Source organism: Balaenoptera borealis, assembly GCF_965194805.1.
Source record: "Balaenoptera borealis genome assembly, chromosome: 3".
NCBI lineage: Eukaryota > Metazoa > Chordata > Mammalia > Artiodactyla > Balaenopteridae > Balaenoptera > Balaenoptera borealis.
In genome coordinates, this window is record NC_138866.1 from 154,877,851 (window position 1) to 154,898,976 (window position 21,126).

General features: G+C 53.6%; 1 protein-coding gene across 8 annotated transcripts in view; it reads left to right on the top strand.

The window, feature by feature from the left end:
* PCSK6 (proprotein convertase subtilisin/kexin type 6) overlaps positions 1-21,126 on the top strand; it is a gene marked incomplete at its 5' end in the record, with an annotated part of 193,657 nt that overhangs the window by 162,025 nt on the left and 10,506 nt on the right. For 4 of the 8 annotated variants that reach the window (XR_014242794.1, XR_014242795.1, XM_082386016.1 and 1 more), the window contains 6 exons: positions 6,855-7,034; positions 7,180-7,218; positions 12,766-12,868; positions 13,809-14,005; positions 15,815-15,902; positions 18,634-18,737. Coding sequence is in view for 6 of the 8 variants with exons in the window: in XM_082386016.1 (XP_082242142.1) it covers positions 6,855-7,034; positions 7,180-7,218; positions 12,766-12,868; positions 13,809-14,005; positions 15,815-15,902; positions 18,634-18,737 (711 nt within the window). Of the gene's footprint in view, positions 1-6,854; positions 7,035-7,179; positions 7,219-12,765; positions 12,869-13,808; positions 14,011-15,814; positions 15,903-18,633; positions 18,738-21,126 lie in introns of those variants that run through there. The other 4 variants (XM_082386018.1, XM_082386019.1, XM_082386020.1 and 1 more) reach the window with 4 other exon arrangements.

Consider the following 21,126-nt stretch of genomic DNA (forward strand, 5'->3'; position numbering starts at 1 on the left):
TCCCTGAACCCCATGCTATTGGGATTTTATGGAGGCCTCCTCATGTAGGCGCGATCAATTACAAACTCCGTTTTTAGCCCTTTTCCCCTCTCTAGAGAAATGGGGGGTGGGGCTGAAAAGTCCAAGCTCCGAATCCTGGCTTGGTCTTTCTGGTGACCAGCCCCCATCCAGGAACCACCCAGGAGCCCACCAGAGTCACCTCATTAGAACAAAAGTTGCTCCTAGTATTTTTTTCACTTGGGAATTGACAAGGGTTTTAGGAGCCCTGTGCCAGGAACCGGGGGTAGAGACCAATATATAGTTTCTGTTATTTCATAGGTATCCTCAGGGAAGATAAAGCATTTCAGTGCTGAAATAAGAACAGGATGCTGCATTTTAAAAAGGAACATTGGGAGAACCAGATAAATGACTTGAAATTTTAAAATATGAGGCAAAAATTAGAAAGGCAAGAGATAGGTTGGAAGAGGAAACCTCCCAGAAAATGAAGAGCAAGTGGGGTGGGCATGTGGTGGATAGTGTAGGAGAAAGGATTCTCGATGTCCTGGGTAAGGAGGCATTGGACAATGGCTAGAATTCAGGAGCTTGGACAGAGCACGTGAGCATTTACCCTAGAAGGGCCCCCTTGGAGCCTTACGAGAGACTGAGTCTGGGGCAGGACGCAGAAAGGTGGAGAGGGTGGCGGGAAGGACCGCTGTCCTGTTATAACCCATGTAGCAGACTTTGTCTTTTCAAACTGTTAATTTATTACTTTGAACTAACTGAAAAATGTTGAAAGATGGTATTTTAGTGTTCTCTATCTCACCCTGTAGGTGCCATTAAGAAAAGTGCAGTTTTGTGTGTTGCCGAACTGTACAAGTGATTGTTCTTTACCTGATATGTGTGTTTCCACACTTCACCCAAAGAAACACTGGCGCTTGGGATTCTGAGATCCTCCTTCTGGCACTGAAAATACCATCTTGAAGGGTTTTTATGGCTACGAGATCATAGGGAAGATTCTCCCATCTGCCCGGCTTTACTTCCGGCTCTGGAGGTGTGCACGCATGTGTGTATGTGTGCATGTCCATAGGGGACACATACATGTGCGCACTCTTCCTTCTTCTTTTCTAGGCCATTTCCTAAATTCTCTCTATCTTCCTACCTCTTGTTTGCCATAATGTGGACTTAAAGCACATTTATAACTATGTTAAATTCATTGAGTAAAGGTTGATATTTCTGTGAGTGTATAATAGTTCATATAATGGTTTTATTGAAATATAATTCACACAGCATAAAATTCACCCTTTAAAGCATCCTTGTATATTTTTATAAACAGAAGGAGGAGAGCCTTTTTTATCCCTCTACCCAAACCTCTGCGTTAAACTTTGTAAACAGGTTCCCTGGACCTCAGAAGGAAAAGGCTTCCCCTGGAGTGTTATTTAGACTGAAACATATTTCTTGATTATAGGCTTCTCTTTCTTTACTGTGTTTCAACTAAAGAATTTCTCCCTGAATGTTGTAAATGTGGCGGGGGGGTGGGGGGGAGAATTAGTAAATTCTTTATTGTTAATAGCTTCTCTTATGGCCAAAGAAAACCCAGGAATTCAAAAGTATTAGCTCGGAGTCCTTAATCTAAAAAAACCTTTCCCCCGCTCCTAGCTGGTTTGTCTCCAATTGTAAATTCCCCTCTCAAGGATTTTTAATGCTTAATTCAGAATGCTGGAAGAGAAAAGCTTCATTACTGCTGGTACTTCCCTATTGGCAAATTCAACCTCAGTCTTCCCTTAATTCTCGTTCTTTCTTTGAATAGGAATAATCCTGTTTGTTCATTACAAATTCAGTTCATTGAGGGGGAAATGCATTGAAGATGGTGAATGATGATAAAGCCATTTATCGGCAGCCTCCGGGGTACTAGCTAGGATTATCCTCTGCCTCTCACAAGCAGTGCTGGCCCTGAGTGTTTAAGTAGGTGGATTTGCCCTTCTTTCTTCTAGGGGCTCAGGAATCTGATGGAGAGAAAGCCAGGGAATTTGGATTTGGGCATCTTTTCAGACCTCTTCCAGGAAATTAAGGAATGAATGGTACTAGTTGGGTTTTGTAAGGGTAAGCTTGAACAGGCATGCCGACGTCTTGACTAGTAATCAATACACTCTTGTTAAACGCTTTGTCCAAAGCAGACCAACATTCCGAAGTCCTCCCACCTCTGGAAGGCAGTTCTGTGGAGTGTGGACTGGGTCTCTGGTCTGGTGTAGCCCTGGATCGTTCTTCTTCTGCTTCTTCCTTGGTTCTTCCCTCCAGGTGTCTCATCTCCTCAAAGCGAGGGCGGGCTCTGGGCTTGGTGAGCGTGGTGGGACCTGGTCCTCGCGTGGGCTGGACCCTTGGGGTCGTGGATAAGTGTTGACTCAGCGAGAGGAGAGGACCACCCTAAAGCCTAGAGCCCAGAGCTGCATGTTCCTGTGCGTCTCTGCCTTACCCTGTGATGTCAAGTCACTGGTGTCTGATCCTTCTGACTTGCCCCAGGTGGGACTGCGGGTTGGAGGCGGGCTGTATACCAGGTGGGCTTCTTCCCAGGTGCGCTGTGGTCTCTCACCTGGCAGTTTCTGAATCAAGCCTCATGAGATGCCAAACTCCATGAAAGGGTTATTGGGCCCCGTAACATTATGTGTCAAGAGCCTTCACAATGTTGTATTCTCTTCGGGGAATCGACCTGGGGAGAGTAGTTCAGATGCAGCAAGTGATATTTCCTGCAAATTCATGTATAAAACCAAAAATGAAAAGGAAACTGAAACACATGTCCTGTTATAACCTATTATGAGAGATTGGTTAAGAAAATGCTTATATTCATACAGTGAAATAGTTTGCTGATATTTTAAGATATCAGTGTATTAATTTAGCAAACATTTGTTGAGCACACATAGCAGAAACTTGCCACACGCTGGGGCCAGTATGCCACATAAGAAAGGCACATTCCTGCCCACATGACACCTCTGGTCTGATGAAGGGGAGAAGACATTAAACGGGTGAAGAAATGATTTCTGGATGTGATTAACATGATGCTGAGTTAGAGAAGAAAGAGAAATTGCTGTCCTGCGTGATTTCAACTATGTGAAAAACAAACACGCATAGAAAATAGCCAAGAGGAGACTATGCCAGACAAGTTAGAGGTGATTTTTATTTTCTTCTTTATTTGTTTCAGTATTTAATAATCATCCCTCTTTTATAACTAGGAAAAAATAACTTAAAAAGAGAATTGCACTTCAAATTATGCCATATACTGGAATACTTGTTTTCATGTCTTATGAAGGCAAAAAAACCAGAGACTCTCTTGGTAGAAGTAAAAAGAGCATGTTCACCTTTAAGTACAAAAAAAAAAAGGAGGAAAATGTCTCTAGAATCACCACTGTCTAAACCTTACCCTCAGGTCAAGTTGTCCGCACAGAACCTTCTAGGACAGGGGAGGTCTCCTTCCCTCCTCCTGCCATCTCCCTGCCGCTCTTTCTTCTGTGCTCCTAAGTCACCAGCACGGCACCTGGGCCCTCAGAGGCTCTAGTGAATATCTCTTGCGGACGGAGAGAAGGAACAGAAATTTAAACCAAGTGTGAGCAACCATCTTCTTGGTCCACTTGTAAATCTTTGGTACAAACGTGGCAAAAGTGCACTTTTAATGCATCTTAGAAGTTTCATCACTTGTCCCCGGCAAATATTTTTGGCAAATTTCTGAATTTATAAATTGCTTCCAATTTTATCAAATCAGAAAGATGTCAAGCTCTTAATCATCTGAAAAGATGCTCAGCTTCTTGTGTCAATAAGAGAAATGTAAAGTGAACTTCTCTGAATTGTCAGGTTGTCCGTCCAAGGCTGTGAGGAAGCAGGTATGTTGGTATATTCCTGGCAGGGGTGTGATGTGACCAGACTCCGTGGAGGGCAGTTTGGCAATGTCTGTCAAAATGACAAATTCACATCCTTTTTGATCCCTGCGCCTCCCCCCACACCATTCTACTTTTAACAATGTAGACTACAGATACACTTACACACATGTGAAATGATATGCTCCTTAGATTTTATTTAACAAACTCTGTGCAACAGCTCCCATATGACAGTCACTGTTCTAAATCTCTTACCATCATTAAAGTCATTTAATCCCCCAAGCTACTCTATGAGGTAGATATTATGATTATTATCCCCACTTTACAGATGAGGAAACTGAAGAACAGAGAGATTAAGTACTTTGCCCAAGGCCACACAGCTAGTAGGTCGCAGAGCCAGGATTCAAACCCAGACTGTGCAGCTCCAGGCTCCTTGCTCTGCCAACCTCAACAGGTACCTCCTCGTGTGACCACAGTTATGGCACTGTTTGTAATTGCAAACATTTGGAAACAAGTTAAATGCCTGTCAAGAGGGGATTGTTAAGTAAGTGACGCGATACCTCTCTGATGCAGCGATGGAAAGATGACCAAGATGCATTTTAATGGAAAAAGCAAAGTGCAGAAGGTGCTCCCAGGTGTGTTGATACAGGGGACGGGGCAGAATATGTGCTCGTATTTGCTTGGATAAGAATAAAACACCACCGGAAGGGTGCTCCAGAAACCGGGAACCGGTTGCCATGGAGAGAGATGGTGGAGAGAGATGGGGAAGCAGCTGGAAGGGGGACTTCCACTGTGTTCCCTTTTATACTTGTAGATTTTGAGCCATTCACATTTGTTGATTATTTGGAAATGTAACTCAAAAGCCCTGAGTACCACAGCTTTTTCGTGTTTTTTTTTTTTCCTTGACCATATAACCAATTTGTTTCTAGATTTTTAAATTAAACTTAATTTTTAAAATTGATGTATGTGAAAGGTAATATAATATATGCCACGGTTTTTTTTTTTTTTAATCAAACAATCTGGAAGAGAAAACAATAAAAATGAAGTCTCTCTTCCATTCCTGAACCCCAGTCTCCCCTCCTGGGCCCCTCCCGCAAGACAGCTCCTACTGCTGGTTTCTTGGATTTTTTTTTTTTCTTTTCAGCTTTATTGAGATATAATTGACATGTAGCACTGATAAGTGTAAGGCATACAGCATAATGACTTACACGCATTGGGAAATGATTGCCCCAATAAGTTTCATTAATATCCATCATCTCTTATAGACACACACAAGGAAAGAGGAAAAAAACTGGGTTTTTTCCTCGTGATGAGAACTCGTAGGATCTGCTCCCTGGTTTCTTGGAATTCATTCTGTTCTCCCCCCTCACACAGGGTGTGTGCCGATCCCAAGCTTGGATCAGCCCCTCTTCTCTTGTTTGTCCTACCAAAACTCTATCCGAAAATAAGAATCTAATTTTAGTGATGAGGCCTTTGGTGGGTGTTTTTGGAGACATCATATAGGATTGAAATAAATCTCGATTCAAATTATAGCTCACGGAGCCCTTGTTCCCTGCCCTGTAGTTATTATTCTCCCCCTTAATGACAGTTCATCACTCAGCAGTTCAAATGTCCAGAGCCTTTGTGGTTTTGAAATGTAGCTTTAATTTGATCCCCGGGAGTTGAGAACGGATGATCGTTCATAGACGGGCCCTGTGTTTGCTGCACCTGCACCCATGTGAAGTATCAATACTTCTCGTGTAAGTGTCGCTCACTGCGTTAGGGAAATGGCCACGGAAAGAGCCCGGCCCTTTGGAGACCATGTCCCGGGAGACAGTCAGCTCAGGACGGTTCTTTTAAACAGAAGGACCCACATCCTTCAATCCTGGCCAGGCCAGGAGAGGCCCGAGCAGTGCAGGGCCTGACTTGGGGGCTTCGGAGGCTGCAGGCTTTCAGGACCTGGGGCCTTAGTTGGCCAGGATGATGGTTAAAAGGAAACAGTGCTGCTCTGTGCCCCGCCGTGGGACAGAATCGATTCGTGTTGGGTTGATCCTCTTCTCAATAAACCCTGAGGGGCTGGGGTGCCCATTAGCACGAGCCGCGTGTCCTCTGGCAGGTCACACTGGCCTTCGGCCCCTCGCCTGAGTGACAGTGACAGCAGTGACCTCCCCGACATGGTCACACAGTCCCAAATGCTGGGCACACCATGGTGAGAAGGGAAGCCGGCCCATGGCCCATGGTCACGTCCAACCTGGCCCTTGTGTGCTTTATTACATCAGGGATCCCGCCTGGACGTTGCAGGCCGGGTTTCCCCTTCTGTTCTCACCTGAGGACACTGAGCGGCATGGGCCTCGCTCCCTGGTGGAGGCGGTGGTTGGGGGGGGCGCCTGCTGCCCCCTGCTGCCCCTGCCCCATCCCCGGGCGCAGCCGGCTGCTCTCCCGTGAGCCTCTGTCCTCCCCCCACACCCAGACCAGCGTGGGTACCAGGCATCCTCCTGTTTCTGAGGAGGTCCTCCCCATGCCCGGCCTCGGCGGACGTTTGGGTGTGTGCCACCCGCCAAACTTGCCCACCTGCCCTGGACTAACTGGGATGGAGGGAGCCCGAGACCCAGGGTGGAGCATCCAAAAAGCAGGACTCCTCAGTGTAACCCAGTTACCACATCTGGGGACAATGGGACACGGCTGAGTGCCAGGCGCCGCCCCAGATCCACCCACTGGATGTTCCAAGATAGAGAGGGGGCTGCTGCCCATCATGAGGGTGGGGGCCAAGGGAGGGAGGCTGTGCCGAGACCCAGAGACGGAGACTGTGGCCTGGGCAGGAGGTGGGTTCCTGGTTCCCAGGTGACGAGGAGGGGAAGATGCTGGGCTCAGAGCCCTGCTGTCGGGGGAGGGCTCGGGGACCTGAGCCGGGCAGGGCCAGGCACTTCTGTGGGTGACGGAGGCCCCCGGCCAGACCAAGGGGCCAGAGCACATCAAGGGCTTCCCGAAGGAGGCTGTTGACCCTCGGGTGAGTCTGGGTCCGGTGCCTTCCAGGGAAATTGAAAGAGTGGAGCCTCATCCTGTACGGCACGGCCCAGCACCCCTATACCACCTTCAGCGCCCATCAGTCTCGCTCCCGGATGCTGGAGCTCTCGGCCCCAGAGCCAGAGCCACCCAAGGCTGCCCTGTCGCCATCCCAGGCCGAGGTTCCCGAGGACGAAGAGGACTACACAGGTAATGAACCTGAGGCCAGAGGAGATGCTCGGTTTTCCAGTGCAGCTCTTAAAACGCGGGCTGTTCCCGGCGGAAGGCGGGGCTAGGGCTGTAGGCCTTCCTCTTTCCTGGGAGTCGTAATAATGATGGTAATTTGCACTCACAGCTCCTCCCTCCCATGGCTCTCCTAATATTTTACAGACCAGTAAGTATGCTTCAAACCAGTAAGTACTCACCAACCTTCCCAGCCCGGGAATAGAGGTTCCCTATGCCCAACCAGAACGGGGACTTGCCCCCTGGCTAGTGACACTCCTCTGGGGCGCCCCCTTTTCCTCAGGGGCCCCCGTCTTCCGTCTCAGCCTCCTGACCCTCTCCCAAGTCCATCCACTTTCAGTCCTTGTGACCAGAATGTGGGAAGGACCAGGGTGCTACCGGGAGCCCAGGATGGTTGGGCTGAGTGAGCACAGCCAGGAGTTGCTGGCAGTGGAGATCTTGACCAGCCCAGGGGCTGAGAGAAAGACCCAGCACAGGGTCTCAGACCTGATGTCAGAGGACACTGATGCTGCAAGAAGCAGCTCAAGCCTCTCACAGGAAGTAAAGATGCCTCGTTGCAAATCCTCTTCCTCCTGCTGCACCACTGCAGGGTGGCCCTCGGCTCTGGGCCTGCAGCGCTCCACGCTGAGAGCTGGGGCAGCATGCAGAAGGACGTTCCCAGCCGCCGGGCTGGGTGCAGTTTTGGTCAGCGTGCTAGGTGGCAAGCTCTTCCTTTCCCCCTGAACCATCCCAGTGATTTGTGAGAAACAGAGCCTTTCTGGTTGGGCATATTTTCCTTAGCTAAATGTTACAGCTACTTGATAAATGATGGGTGAGATCTAAGAATATTGATGCTTTGAGTTATCTAATAGCTTCTGAAAAAAAAAAGTAACAAAATGGAGAATTCCACCAATACAGATCAAGCATAAATTATGGCCGATTCAATTTTAAATTTCTTCTACCGTGCCTTTAAAATGGAGCATTGAATTATGTATGGACTAATCTGCTCTGTTTCCCCCTGTGATTTATAAACTGTGGCAAGATTCAGTAATTATTAATAAAGGACTGATTTTTTTTTTTTTCCCTTAAAATCTGCTATGACTCTAACCTCACACTGTCCTGGAATCTCACTCTAACTGTTCTGCAGCCCAGGCCACTCAGTCCTTCCCAAGCCTGGCCCAGGTGGTTAGAGGGGTCTCTGGGACTAAGGTGTGTTTCCGACACTTGGGGAAGTTCCGTGCAATCTCAAGGGCAAGTGGGGCGGGTGCACCAGTCACAGCAGGAAAGAGCAAGAGAGGGGAGGGGGCAGGAGGGGTGTGGCGTGGAGGGAGAGGAGGAGAGGGCTTGGGGGGTGGGAGAGCAGTGTGGAGGAGCATCTCATTGGTGCCCTGGGGGAAGCCCTCTGAGTCACAGACAAACAAGCCCAGGTGCAGAAGCCCAGGGAGAAAGAGAGGGTGCTGGGCAGGGGAGATTTTGAGGTGGGGCGATGATTTTCAACGACTTTCTAAATATTTATTTACTTATTTATTTATTTGGTTGCGTCTGGTGTTCGTTGCAGCATGTGGGCTCCTTAGTTGCGGCACGTGGGCTCCTTAGTTGCCAGCAGCTGGGCTCCTTAGTTGTGGCATGCGAACTCTTAGTTGCGGCACGTATGTGGGATCTAGTTCCCTGACCAGGAATTGAACCCGGGCCCCCTGCATTGGGAGCGCGGATTCTTAACCACTGCACCACCGCGGAAGTCCCTGTTGATGCTTTCTGTGGAGCTTCACGCACAGCTGAGGGGTGAGCTGGCAGGGGTGGCTGCGTGCCGGGGACACCTCTCGGAGGCATTGAGCTGGTCATGCAGACAGTGCGTGGGGGGCTCTGGGCCCCACCCTCCGTCGGGCAGCGGGGGGCACCAAGCAGCGCTGTGATGGGGGCACACAGGTGGAGGGCCAGCTCTCCCCGGGACAAGGAGTAAAGGGGAGGAGGTGAGTGAGGGGCGGAGAGGGGAGTCCAGCCGCCCGTGGACAGTAAGGATCCCAGGACGGAAGGGGAGCGGGGCTCCTGGGGGGGCTCATGGGGGTGTCAGGTGCCTCGCCAGAGCCATCAGGACAGCTGCCCTGTGAAGGGGTCAGCTGTGAGGTGGACACGGGTAGGGGACACTCTCAACCACTGTCGCCCCCTGGCGATGGGGGCAGGGGAGGCAGCCAGAGGCTGAGTGGGTGGAGGGTCAGGGTCGTGGTGGGGCCTGGGGTTCCCAAAGTTAATGAGGGTGTGGAAGTGCAACCTAGGGGGCTGCTAAGAGATCAGGAGGCTTGGGGGTTCAGCCCGGAGGAAGGGCGGGGTCAGGTGCCTGGGAGACGTCAGTGGCCGAGGTCCTGAAGGTAGAGGGCTTTGCAGGGATGGCCAGCCTGCTGGGACCCAGCCATCTGCAGAGCAGCAGGGTGGAGGTGGGGTAGTACTGGAGAGCACAGACCGAGGTCCCCGGTAACTCTCCCAGGATGCTTGGTTGCAGGGCAGGCCACCCCAGGACTGATCCAGCAGGTCTGGGGTGCTCAGGTGCTGTGGGCTAGGGAGCCGGGGTGATGGCAGGAAGGGGGAGGGGCTGGGGCTGCTACAGGAGAGCAGCCACAAGGGGAGGACAGGACCTCGAGAGAACAGAGGGGAGCCTGGGCTTCAGGAGAGGAGGACACACGGGCTGAGGACAGGGTGCCTGGCCACTCAGGGCCGTGCGGGGAGCCGAGAGTCCAGGCAGCCTTTGCCTGGAGACGTTGCCCCAGCGGCCTGACGGCTCAGGGTAGCTGATTCACAGGCCGCAGGGCTGCGTGGGTCACAGACTCACGGCACGTCAGCACTCACCCAACAGGCGGGCTAAAGCGTTAGGTAACATGCCCCGGTCACAGGCCCTCAAGGAAGAGACCAGCCCTGCCATAAGGGGGTCTCTGTGCAGACAGCTCTACCCTGGCACCCACCTCGGGCCTCTTAGTGACACAGGGGGCCCAGCGCACTTCTCTTGGGTGGCGTGAATGGTGAGAACGACTGTGATACTTACTGAATCCGCCTGGTCCTCCAGGAATTGGTCTAAGCCCATGACAAAACCCATCGAGAGTTCCCCAGTTGCTTTCTAATGTTTGTTTATGCATGTTTTTTATCCTGGATTTGCTCCACTAAGGATTCAAGGTAGAGTTTTCAAATAAGCCTGTGTCAGTCTGACACCCTGCAGAAGGGAGTAGCTGTGATCCAGCCGGCTCAGCACGAGGGTCATGCTGCCCTGTAGCTGGAGCCCTGGGAGGTGAGACGGGAAGGTAGTGGGTCTCTGAGGAACGTTCGGGCTCATTGAGAAAAGAAGAAAAGGAGACACAAATACGATTGCAGTGAATAGCATGTGCTCACCCAGAGAATGAGTTAACAGCGGTACCAGAGAAAACCCAGGTGCATTCTTAGAAGTGATGGTGGCGTTGGGACAAGATGGCCAAGCAGGTGGATGTAATTCAAGAAAGTTTCAGGACTTCCCTGACCGTCCAGTGGTTAGAACTCCAAGCTCCCCTGCAGGGGGGCACAGGTTCGATCCCTGGTCGGGGAACTAAGATCCCACGTGCCGCAAGGCGAGACCAAAACAATAAATAAGTAAATAAAAGAATGTTTCATGGCAGAAATGAGTCTCGATATTGGGCTTGTCGAGGTAATCTGGTAGAGAGCCGTACTGGGGAGGGCGCTTACAGATATGGACCCAAGCACCCTGAATGGGGGCGGTGGTTCTTACCGAGCTCTCCAAAGCAGGGCTGGACATGGCCGTCACCTAGATGCCCTGGCGGGGTCCTGCTGCCCTTGCTGTTGGGTCGTCCCTGCCTTGCATGGGGCTCCCGCTGGCTTCCTGACTAATCTCTGCCCCACAGAGAGGCCCCGGAGGGAGGGGGCTCCGTGAAGTCCACACACCGCGAACCAGGCTTTCCCCGAGGCCCTCCCGTCCTGTGTGTGGACGGGAGGGCACTGCGCCTCCCCAGTTTCTGCCCCTCTCCTTTCATCCGTTCTCTCATCCTCAGCCACTCAGCAGATAATTATTGAGCGCCTGCCCTGTGCTGAACGCCTTTCCAGGTGCTGAGAAGTTGGCAGTGGACACGCTAGACCAGATCCTGCCCGCGGGGAGCTTCGTCTCCTCCCTGTCCCCCCACTTCTCCTTAGGACTAGGAAGTGGTTCACTTTCTCACGTGAGACAGGCCTGCCTCGGGGAGAGGTGACCGCAGGGGAAGGCGGGGTGTCAGGCCAGCTCAGCGGGGAGGGCTGGACCCCACAAGTGGATTGGGATGAGGCGAACAAGGATCAAGTCAAATGAGAATCGATCCCCAAATCGAGTGAGTCTGGGGCTTGGGAAGGGGTGGGGGCACCTTGTGCTCCAGCACGACCCCAGCGCCCTCCCCCACCCAGACCACAAGGAGCGTCTAGTGCATCCCCAGGGATGGACGCGGCTCTGAAAGGGGTTCACGGGGGGACCCACAATGAGAACCTTGGAAATGTCAGCAACGGTAAACCTTCAGGGAGGGAAGCCAAATACAGCTGAGTCTAACACTGGGAAGGTCTGGAGGCCCTTTAAAGAGGAATGAAGAGGGCTTTGTGCCCCTCAGCAAAGACCCATTGTGGGTGGCAGAGAATGGGGACTTTTGTCTTTCCCTCACGTCCCCAGGAAACTCTGGTGGCTGGCAAGACACCTCTTCTTTGCTTCTGAACTCACTCCCCACCCCCTCCAACAACTAAAACCTTGTAGAAGGTTGTTTTTTCTTCCAAGGACTCAAAAACTTTCATAATGCCCCGCCGGGCCCTTCCCTCCCCACACGGGGAGGCTTTCCAGAACCATCTCCCAGAGGAGGAAGAGCGTCGGGGGGCAAGGGAGGTGGGGGTCCCAGCACAGCACCGGCCCTGACCCCCAGGTGAGGAGGACACCTGTGGAGGGGCCGCCCGGCCTGAGGGCAAGAGCCAGTCAAACTGGGCTCTTCCCCGTGGCGCAGGTGGAGGGGAGACCTAGGACAGGGGGCCCGATGGGGTCCCCCAGCTCCCGCATTTTTCTCCGTCGCTTTGACAACACCACACAGGCTCCCAGAGTTAGAATTTGGGGATCGAGGGAAGACAGGATGCCCCCCTCTGAGGGTGAGAGAGAGGGGAGCTGAAAAGGGCTCAGCTCCCGCCCACCCCAGACCCACCAGGGACATGGAAACCCACCTGCCTCCTTCACCGCGTGTGAGGGACATGGCGCATTCTATTCCAGCCTCTCCCGCTTCATTTCTGTCGGATCTTCACTGCTTGGCCGCAGTTTCCTTGGCGCCTTCAAGCCCTCAACGCCCCGTATCGCGTTGCTCTGTCCTTCACAATGGAAATCAGAGTTGGTGGCTGGTCCAGCATCGTATCTCTGCTGCAGGGGAGGACACTGCATGAGGCTGTCCCCTGCCCCTCCCGCCCCGCCATGGCTGCTCCTCTAGAACCTCACAATGCCTGTCTTCACCCACCCGGGTCCTCACCCACCACCGGCTGTCCTGCTTGTCCTCGGGCCGTCCCTGTCTCGAGTCATCAGACCCTCTGACACTGGAGCCCAGAGCCAGGCTTGGCTCCCAGCTGAGGCGGGTCCCGCAGGGGTGGGTGCTCTGGCCCAGCAGGGGCCTGTGAGGCCCGGACATGGGGTCCTAGGAGACTGGACGTGATTGAGAAAGCATCTCTATGGGTGAAAGGAAATGCTTGTTTCTTTAAGGTGTGTGCCATCCGGAGTGTGGTGACAAAGGCTGTGATGGCCCCAATGCAGACCAGTGCTTGAACTGTGTCCACTTCAGCCTGGGGAGCGTCAAGACCAGCAGGTAAAGGGCTGGGCTGCCCCGGCGTGTCCTGGAGACGCCCAGCGTCCCGCCAAGGTGGCCAAGCTGTGTTCTCCACCCCCGCAGCCTGGCACCATACTTAGGAATTAACCAAACACCCCGGAAAGGAGATCATCCTGAGGGTCACTGCTTGGGAATTTTATGTTTTTGTAACCTTTTATTCTCATCTCATAAATAACGCGTGACCATGACAGAGAACTCAGAGGCCGTGGCATTGTTTTGTCTGTGCTTATAAACTTTTTTCTCTCCATTTTGCTAAACAAAAATGGGTCGTATTGAGCATGACAGCCACTTGGGAACTGCAGACAGATGTCATCTTAAGGGCCAGTACTGTTCTAAAAGTCAGCACAATCGGCCGTGAATGAGGAGCCCCCATCCCTGAGCGCCCGGGCAGGGGTGCAGCCCTCCAGGGGAGCACATACCCACCAGGGCTCTGGCAGGGGTGCGGCTGGGACTCTCACGGTGTCCTCGGGGCCCAGACACAGCCGCACCCTCCCTGCGCTGTGCGAAGACGTTTGTTCTGCTGGCTGGACACAGCCTGGAGACCGCTTACTGCCCGTGGGCACTGTCAGTGGGGTTTTGCCGGAGCTGAACATTCCAAAAGTCAGATACCGTTATGGTGTTGCCCAAGGAAGCCAAGCACAACCTGCGAGTGCCCCCGCCCCCCTCGGGGAAACTTTGAAAGGGCAGGAGTCCCAGGTTCCCATGCAAGCCCTCAACCCTCTCCTGCATCAGGAACTTCTCAGGGGCATTAGTGGTTTACCTCCGCCCTGGGGCCTTTGTTTCCTCAGAGTCTGCTGACGGGGAGGCAGCTAAGATTTCCCTCCTGGCCAGCTGCCCTGCCTCGGCCTGACCCCCATGCTGCCAGGTAGGCGTGGGGCTGGGGCCAGTAGGAAAGTCCTCTCCTGATCTGCTCCCACAGGAAGTGCGTGAACGTGTGCCCCTTGGGCTACTTTGGGGACATGGCAGCCCGCCGCTGCCGCCGCTGCCACAAGGGATGTGAGACCTGCTCGGGCCGGGGCCCCACCCAGTGCCTGTCTTGCCGCCGCGGGTTCTACCACCACCAGGAGGTGAACACCTGTGTGACCTTCTGTCCCGCCGGATTTTATGCTGATGAAAGTAAGTGTGTGTCCCCGGGCCTAGAAATGAGGAGTCAGCCCCTCTCTGGACTGGGGTCCCCTCTCCTGGGAGAATTTTCCCCGCCCTCTGCTTCCTGTGTACTCTGTCCTCCTGAGAAAGGACCCTTAACGGGAGGGAGGGAGAGAGGATGAAATCAAAGCCCTCGGACCCTGGTAGTGGATAGCAGTTCACACCCAAACCTCGCCAGGATGGTTCAAAGTGACTCAGAAATGGAGCCCCCGTAGTCTGGGGTTGTCACACTTCTGTAGGTCAATGTCTCTTCTTCAGGATGGACAGGGAGGTAGCTTGAGCCAGTGGCTCTCAGGCTCAGACCGATTGCAGACACCCAAATAGAAAGGCTTCCGGTATGCCCTGCAGTCTCTCCTGGAGCAGTGGATGTGGCCGCTGGGCGGGGTGCGGGACCCGGCACCGGCTTGTGGCCTTGGTGATTGAAACTGGATGAAAGCCCCTCCCAGCAAGAGCCGCTCAGCTGAAACCGGGGTTTAAGGCCGGGGAGGTTTGCGGCTCTCCATGAATGAAGAGGAGCCTGCTGCCGGGCATAACTGGGCTCAGGGGGACAGGTTGGTCTTGCTTGTGCACTTTACATAGTGACCACACTCCCAAGAGGGGGGCGACGCTTTCCTCACCTTGCAGATGGGGAAGTGAAGCCGAGCGAGGCCAGAGGGCCCACAGCTAGCAATGACCCAGTGAACTCAGAGCAGCACAGGGGTCCTGCCATCCTGCCTGTCCTGGGAAGTGGGGTGGATGGGCTCTGGGGCCGGGACCTCATGCCAAGGTTTGAACACTCACCTTGGCCTGGAAGAGGCCAAAGAGAGGGCTTGGGTTAAATTGATGGAGGACAGTTTTCAGACGACGTGTTGGCTGTTGTGCAGGGAGGGGGCAGCGCTTCCCAGAGCTCGCCTCTGGCCCGCATCCTGCAGGAGGGGTCCCGTCACAGCGTTGCTCTCACTCCTATGGGGAAGGAGCCAGGGAATCCTTAAGGACATATAAAGCCATGGAATAACCACACTCTTTAGAGGGGATGCAAAGAGTCACGCAAGACACGTTTCACAGGCTTTGCAAACACCTGCCCTGGGCTGCAACCAGACCTGTTTTCGGGGCAGAGGCTCCTCCATCCCTAACCCCCACCCTACCCCTGGGCAAGAACCAGCCACCTCGGTCACCCCGACAGTCACCCCCAGACGCCCTTGCTGAGCCCCTGCAGCGTGTGTGTGATGCCACCTGTGGGGCCCCAAGGAGGAGGCCCCAAGCACAGGGTGGTGCTGACCAGGTGCCAGGATGAGTGACCTGGGTAATCACCGAGACCCAGGGCTTCCCGCAAGGTGTGGTGGGTGTCGGAGATTCATGTCTGTGCAGGTGACCGCCAACGTGTCAGTAAAGACCCCTGTGAGGGCCCTGGGTGGGTGGGGTCGCTCAGGGGCACCCTCAGGCCCCACTGGTCACACTTAGGAGGACTGGCACCTCGGTAAACTCTGCTCCGCTGGCTCCAGTCCCGGGGGAAGATGCAGGACTAGAGCACGTCTCCTCTGGAAAGGGCCCACCTCCAAGCCTCAAGGTCGTGTGAGGACTTCACTCCAGAAAAGAGGTGCGAGGCCTGTGATCTGACACCTGGGCACGCGGTCTCCACATGCCTCTGGCGGTCGGTCACCATGTCACCCGTCTGGAGACAACGCCGGTGATGGCTGTTCCATCAACCCTGCTTTGAAACACCCGAGTCTCATTTACCCAGGTTTGATCCACATCCACTCTTCCCACCTCTTCTCTTTTCCTCCTCTTATTTTTCTCCAGATCAGAAAAACTGCCTTAAATGCCACCCAAGCTGTAAAAAGTGCATGGATGAACCAGAGAAATGTACTGTCTGTAAAGAAGGATTCAGGTAAGACCCTCCCTTCAGACCTGAGGCGCGGCCATGGGTATATGCTGGTACAAGTGTCTGTCATTGATGTACCAAGTGTGTGCCACCTTTTCCTAAAAGCTAAAATTTCAGAGGCCCAAAGCCTTTCAGGATACAGATTCCGAGTCAAAATCAGATTTCCACTTAGAGATTGCTGTTTATGATAGAAAGTCAGAGGATGGGGAACAACATTTGGAGAATTGGTAAGAGCGAGAGTGGATCCTCTCATAGAAAGTAGGGCTGGCGGCTGGAAGGGTGGGGAGTTCTAACGAAGCACGGAGCTCCCTTTCTTAGGCACCGAGCCCCACTCACTCCAGTTTCCTTCCCAGTCTGGATGACTGAGGGAAGGGAGGAGGGGGCTTGCTCCCTGGAGATACTCTGTAGATTCCTGGTTTGCCCGGCTCCACCAAGCTCAGCCCACGTCTCCTTTAAAAGCATCTTACCGAGCTAATGATTTTTTACTGGAGTATTTTGGGATGTTGGTGTAGCCTGTTTACTGCCACCAAGTATACATTACTTGTTCCTTGAAGTTACCATCTAGGAGCTTAGAAATCATTCTGTTCGAAATTGTGCTGTGGACCCTCCCGCGATCCAGCCTTGAACCGGGGTTTGCACTTTAAGGAAGAAAGGGACGGGTCAGCGAGGGCAGTGAGCAGGGGCGGGGCCGGGGGGCATCACCGGACTCTTGTTAAAATGCAGGTGCCGACCCAGCGGCTCTGTGACTCTGCATTTCTACCTGGCCCCCAGGGGACAAGGATGCTGCCGGTCCTGCAGCCTCCCCTTCCCTCCCCTCACATTCAACCCCACAGGGTTGAATTCTTTTGCAGTAAGGAGTGAAGGAAGAAAACAAGCATTTTACTCCAGCTGCTCTCACCAATACTGCCTCATTTAATCTTCACAGCAACCTATGACGTATGTGACATATATGGCATTCTTCTTCACATTTTACTAACGGGGAGAGGAACAGTTTCCTGGAGCAGCATGACTAAGGTTCCCCAAGCCCACCCCACCCCCTCCAGATCAGGGGATCGGAGAGAAGAGGGTCCACTGCCCTGTGCTCCTGGGAGTCGGGGGAGGGAAGGGGAACAGGACTCCAGAGTCACACGTCATGCCCGTTCTCTGAACCGGGGAGCTGCATGAGGCAGGATGAGGAGTGGAGGGGCGACATGTGGAGGAAGGGGAGCCCCAGAAGGGAAAGGTGGAGAGGTTCAGCTGGCCGCCACTGGGGCCTGGGAGCTTGGCTGCGGGACCCTCCCGCAGGGCCCCCCACTCAGGCCGGAGACTCAGGGTGTCAGGGGGAGGCACTGTGTTTCCAGCTCCCTGGAGCCTGTTTCCCAGTGGGGATGTGCTGGGGGGGGAGCTCGTCCCTGCTCCTGTGGGTCAGGTCAGGGAGAGGAGGTCAGATGCTCAGGCCAGGAGCTGTGTCCTGGGGAGAAAATGCCTCTCAGGCAGCAGCCCCCCAGGTGGAGGCAGCGGTGCAGCCGTGACGAGCAGTCAGAGAGGACTGCGGACACTGAAACATCATCAGCCGTAATCCACAGAAAGCTTCCTTTTATTGCCCAATATCCCCTTTAGCTGTGGCTTCAAATCATCGGTCACACTGAAGCAGTGAGGGCGGCCAAGCCGTGCGTCCATCTCTTTAGGCTGGGAACATCCGTTAGTAAAGACTTGACTGAACAGCTGGTGCAGTGGCCTGGGGGCCGGGACGAGAGGGAGCCCTGGGGTCGGCCTCCGCCTTGATACAGAGATGCTTTCAGCCCCACCGACGTCCCCCCACCAAGCACAGGAGCCTCTGGATCTCACAGACCCTGGGGCACGTGTTTGATGTGTCAGGCAGCAGATCCATCTACAGCATGTGCAGCAGTGAGCTTGGGAACTGAAGCGGCCATGGCCGCCAACACCCACTCACACTGCTGGGTGCCCGACACCTGCCAAGGTTCTGTCCTCAAAGCAACCTGACCACGCAGGAGCCTTGACGGACAGCTGAGGGGACGGAGGGGCAGGAAGGTTGGCTGGCTTGCCCAGGGCCGGGGCTGCACAGCTGGGAAGGGCAGAGGGTCTGCTCCAGAAGCCATGCGCTCGCTGCCTGGCCGAGCGAGGTGAGGGAGGAAGGCCGGAGCCACAGCAGGCAGGGCTGCTAGGTCCCAGGAGCGGATTTTATCTCAGGTTCATTGTGAAGCACAGAACGTTTCCAGCAAGGGCGAGGCAGGAGCCCACTGGGACTCAGGGTCAGTCTTGCCGCCAACCCCCCTCACGCATCACAGATGCCAAGGCTTCACCCAGGGCTGCGCCCAGTGAGACCAAGCCAGTGGGGTGACCCACGCGTGCTCGAGTTCTCCTTGTGGGCCTTGGGTTCTAGTGTGATTGGTGTCAGTGAAGAGAAGGTGTCACAGAGCAGGAGAGCACAGAAGGCGTGGAGGGCATGGCCTCCCGCACAGGGGCCGAGGCCACGGGGCTTTGGGAAGGAGCTTCGGGACCACCGGCCACCAGAAGGCGGAGACTCTGCTTCCAGGCCCGGGTGTCCCTTCCAGCCGAACTCGAGATGCTGCCAGACAGCTTTGCCGCTTTCATTAGTTCAGAACCTTAAGTGACGCCAAGAGCTGTGCTTTAGCAACTTTCAGTTCCTCTCATGAAAGGTATTTGAGGGCAAATCATAATTGAATTAGAGCTTCGGAAAGGATATAAAAGAGTGCCTTTTTTTTCTTTTCAACAGCCTTGCACGGGGCAGCTGCATTCCAGACTGTGAGCCAGGCACCTACTTTGACTCTGAGCTGATCAGGTGCGGGGAATGCCATCCCACCTGCCAGACCTGCGTGGGTGAGTTCACGGCCTGCGGGGGCCACACTTGGAGCCCAAGTTCCCCAGGCCGGTGGGCTGACTACCTGGAAACCCAGAAAGCCCTAGGACTTACAGGCTTCCGTGGGTGTTGCAGCATTAAATACCAGAGGCCCTACCAGGGGCTGGGAGAGGGGAAAGGGGGATAGTGATTAATGGGTACAGAGGTTCAGCTTGGGAAGATAAAAAAGTTCTGGGGATGGATGGATGGTGGTGATGCTTGCATAACAATATGAATGTACTTAATGCCACTGAACTGTATGCTTAAATGGTTAGTATGGTCAATTGTATGTTACGTACATTTTACCACAATTTTTATAATTGAAAAAAAAAAGAAAAAGAAAGAAAGAAAAACCACAAGGGCCCACTTGGAGCAGCCTGGGCTTCCCGGTGTCAGGAGCCCAGCCAGGTAGGGGATGCTTTCAGGCCGGGCAGGGATACTAACTGCTCGTGAGCTCTTGCGTGGAACCCAGCCCTTGCCTCAGGGTAGCAGTGCCGGGGGTTCATGATGCATCGGGGAGAGGCTGGGCAAGTTCCCGTGGTGAAGGAAGAAGGCTTTTTAAAACATAGCCTTAGTTCCTTGTACCTATCTTCCCTATTTTTGAACATTTTACTCAAAAGAGGAAAAGATCTCTGTAAACAATATTATGTGTATTGTAATTTCCCACAGAGATGATAGCACAGCTGCCTTCCAGGCACAGTTTTTATGCAGAATCGCAGAGAATGATTGTCTTGTTGGGTTTCGTGCTGCAGAGTTGTTGGCACCAGGATACTGTAGCACATTCTGAGCTTGTGGGCTCATATATATTTCTGATTGAATCTTCTCCTCTTGACCCTCCTTCCTGACCCAGCGCTTTGGTCCTTGTTCTAAGAAACCCACATCAGGTTGAGTTTTTGCTGCAGTGACAATGTAAGAATTAGGTCTCTGCTAGGTCACCGATGCCGTAACATGGGTCCCAGGATGCGTGGCAGGACGGGGCAGCCGTCCCAGTGTGGCCGCGTGAGCCCATGTCAAGGGGCCCTTGACCCTTGACCAGAAGTGGACATGCCATGGCCAAGACCAGCACTCTCAAGGCCTTTGGAAGATGTGCCTTGCTGGGGCCCCCTCCTGGGACAACCCCCCAAAAGGCAGGGGCCCAGCAGCCTTTCCTAGCGTTTGCCTTGTTGCCTGTCATTTTCATTCTGTTTCTTTGACTCATTGTTTAGCCCAGGTTGATTAAGAGCATCGCCGATGTCACTTATTTAAATTTCGTACTCACTTGAATCCATAAAATTCAGGCGTGTGGCTTTATAATGCTTTTGATTTCAATTATTCAATGTGGTTTCATTTCTCTGCATCCCCACACTGCCTGCTGGCAAACAGCTTTATAGTCGCTGTGGGTTCTCTCACCCAGTCCAGTGACCTCTTTGTCACTTGAGGGGTCAGGCTGTCCAGGGGTCTCCCCTGCTCCCCACACCCACCTGCCCGGGTTCCCTCTATGCTCTGGGACGTGTGCATCCACCCCAGCCGCTGCTGGGACAGGGACCCCACCCACTTCCGGCGCTGAAGGCTTCTCACTGCCTGTCACGGTCCCTGTCGGGAGCCCCTGGAGGCCTAGGCCACCTGGTCCTCCCCTCCCAGCTCCCACTCCATGACCACTGCTGCTCCCCGCCTGTGAGGGGCCTGGGTGCAGTGTGGGGAGGGTCGTGGTTAGGCATGAGTACAGCATGGAGCATGGTGGCATCTGTCCCCACCTCAGGCCAGCAGTACCTTGGGACACTCAGTGTTGACTCAGTAGGAATAAGCCTCTTCCCATCCTGGTTCAGGTACCCAGAGCCTCTGGCACAGAGGATGTGATCCCTTGGGGAACCCATCTGCCTTGGGTGGGTGCAGGGGACCCGGTAGGCAGGGCGTGGTGCGTGAGTCAGTGGCTAGCGGCCAGTGGGGCACATGTATGTGGAGTTGAGGGGCATGAGGGCCAGTCCTCACCCAGGGGAGCACAACATGAAATAGCAGATAAAAACCATGACAGGTCAAGAGAGAGATGGCAGAAGAAAGGAACGCGTTTTGTATCTTAGCACCCTTCATAGCACGTTTTTCCTGCCTTTTGAATAAGGGCCCTGCGTTTTCACTTTGTCCTGGGCCCCACAAATGATGCAGTGGATCCTGCCTAAGCATCACCCGTTTTGCTACGATTTTTATGATCTGTGTCCGCTTTTCAAGTGTCTGATGCCTGGAAAGCCCTGTGACTAAACGGAATCCCTGAGAGACTTTGAGTTACAAAGTTCACAATTTTTAGTAGTAGTGAAAATAGTTGCTCTAGGAGATTTGTGTTGACTCAGCTTTTGTCATCGTGCTAAAAGATCTGGAACATAAAACCTACCATTTTGA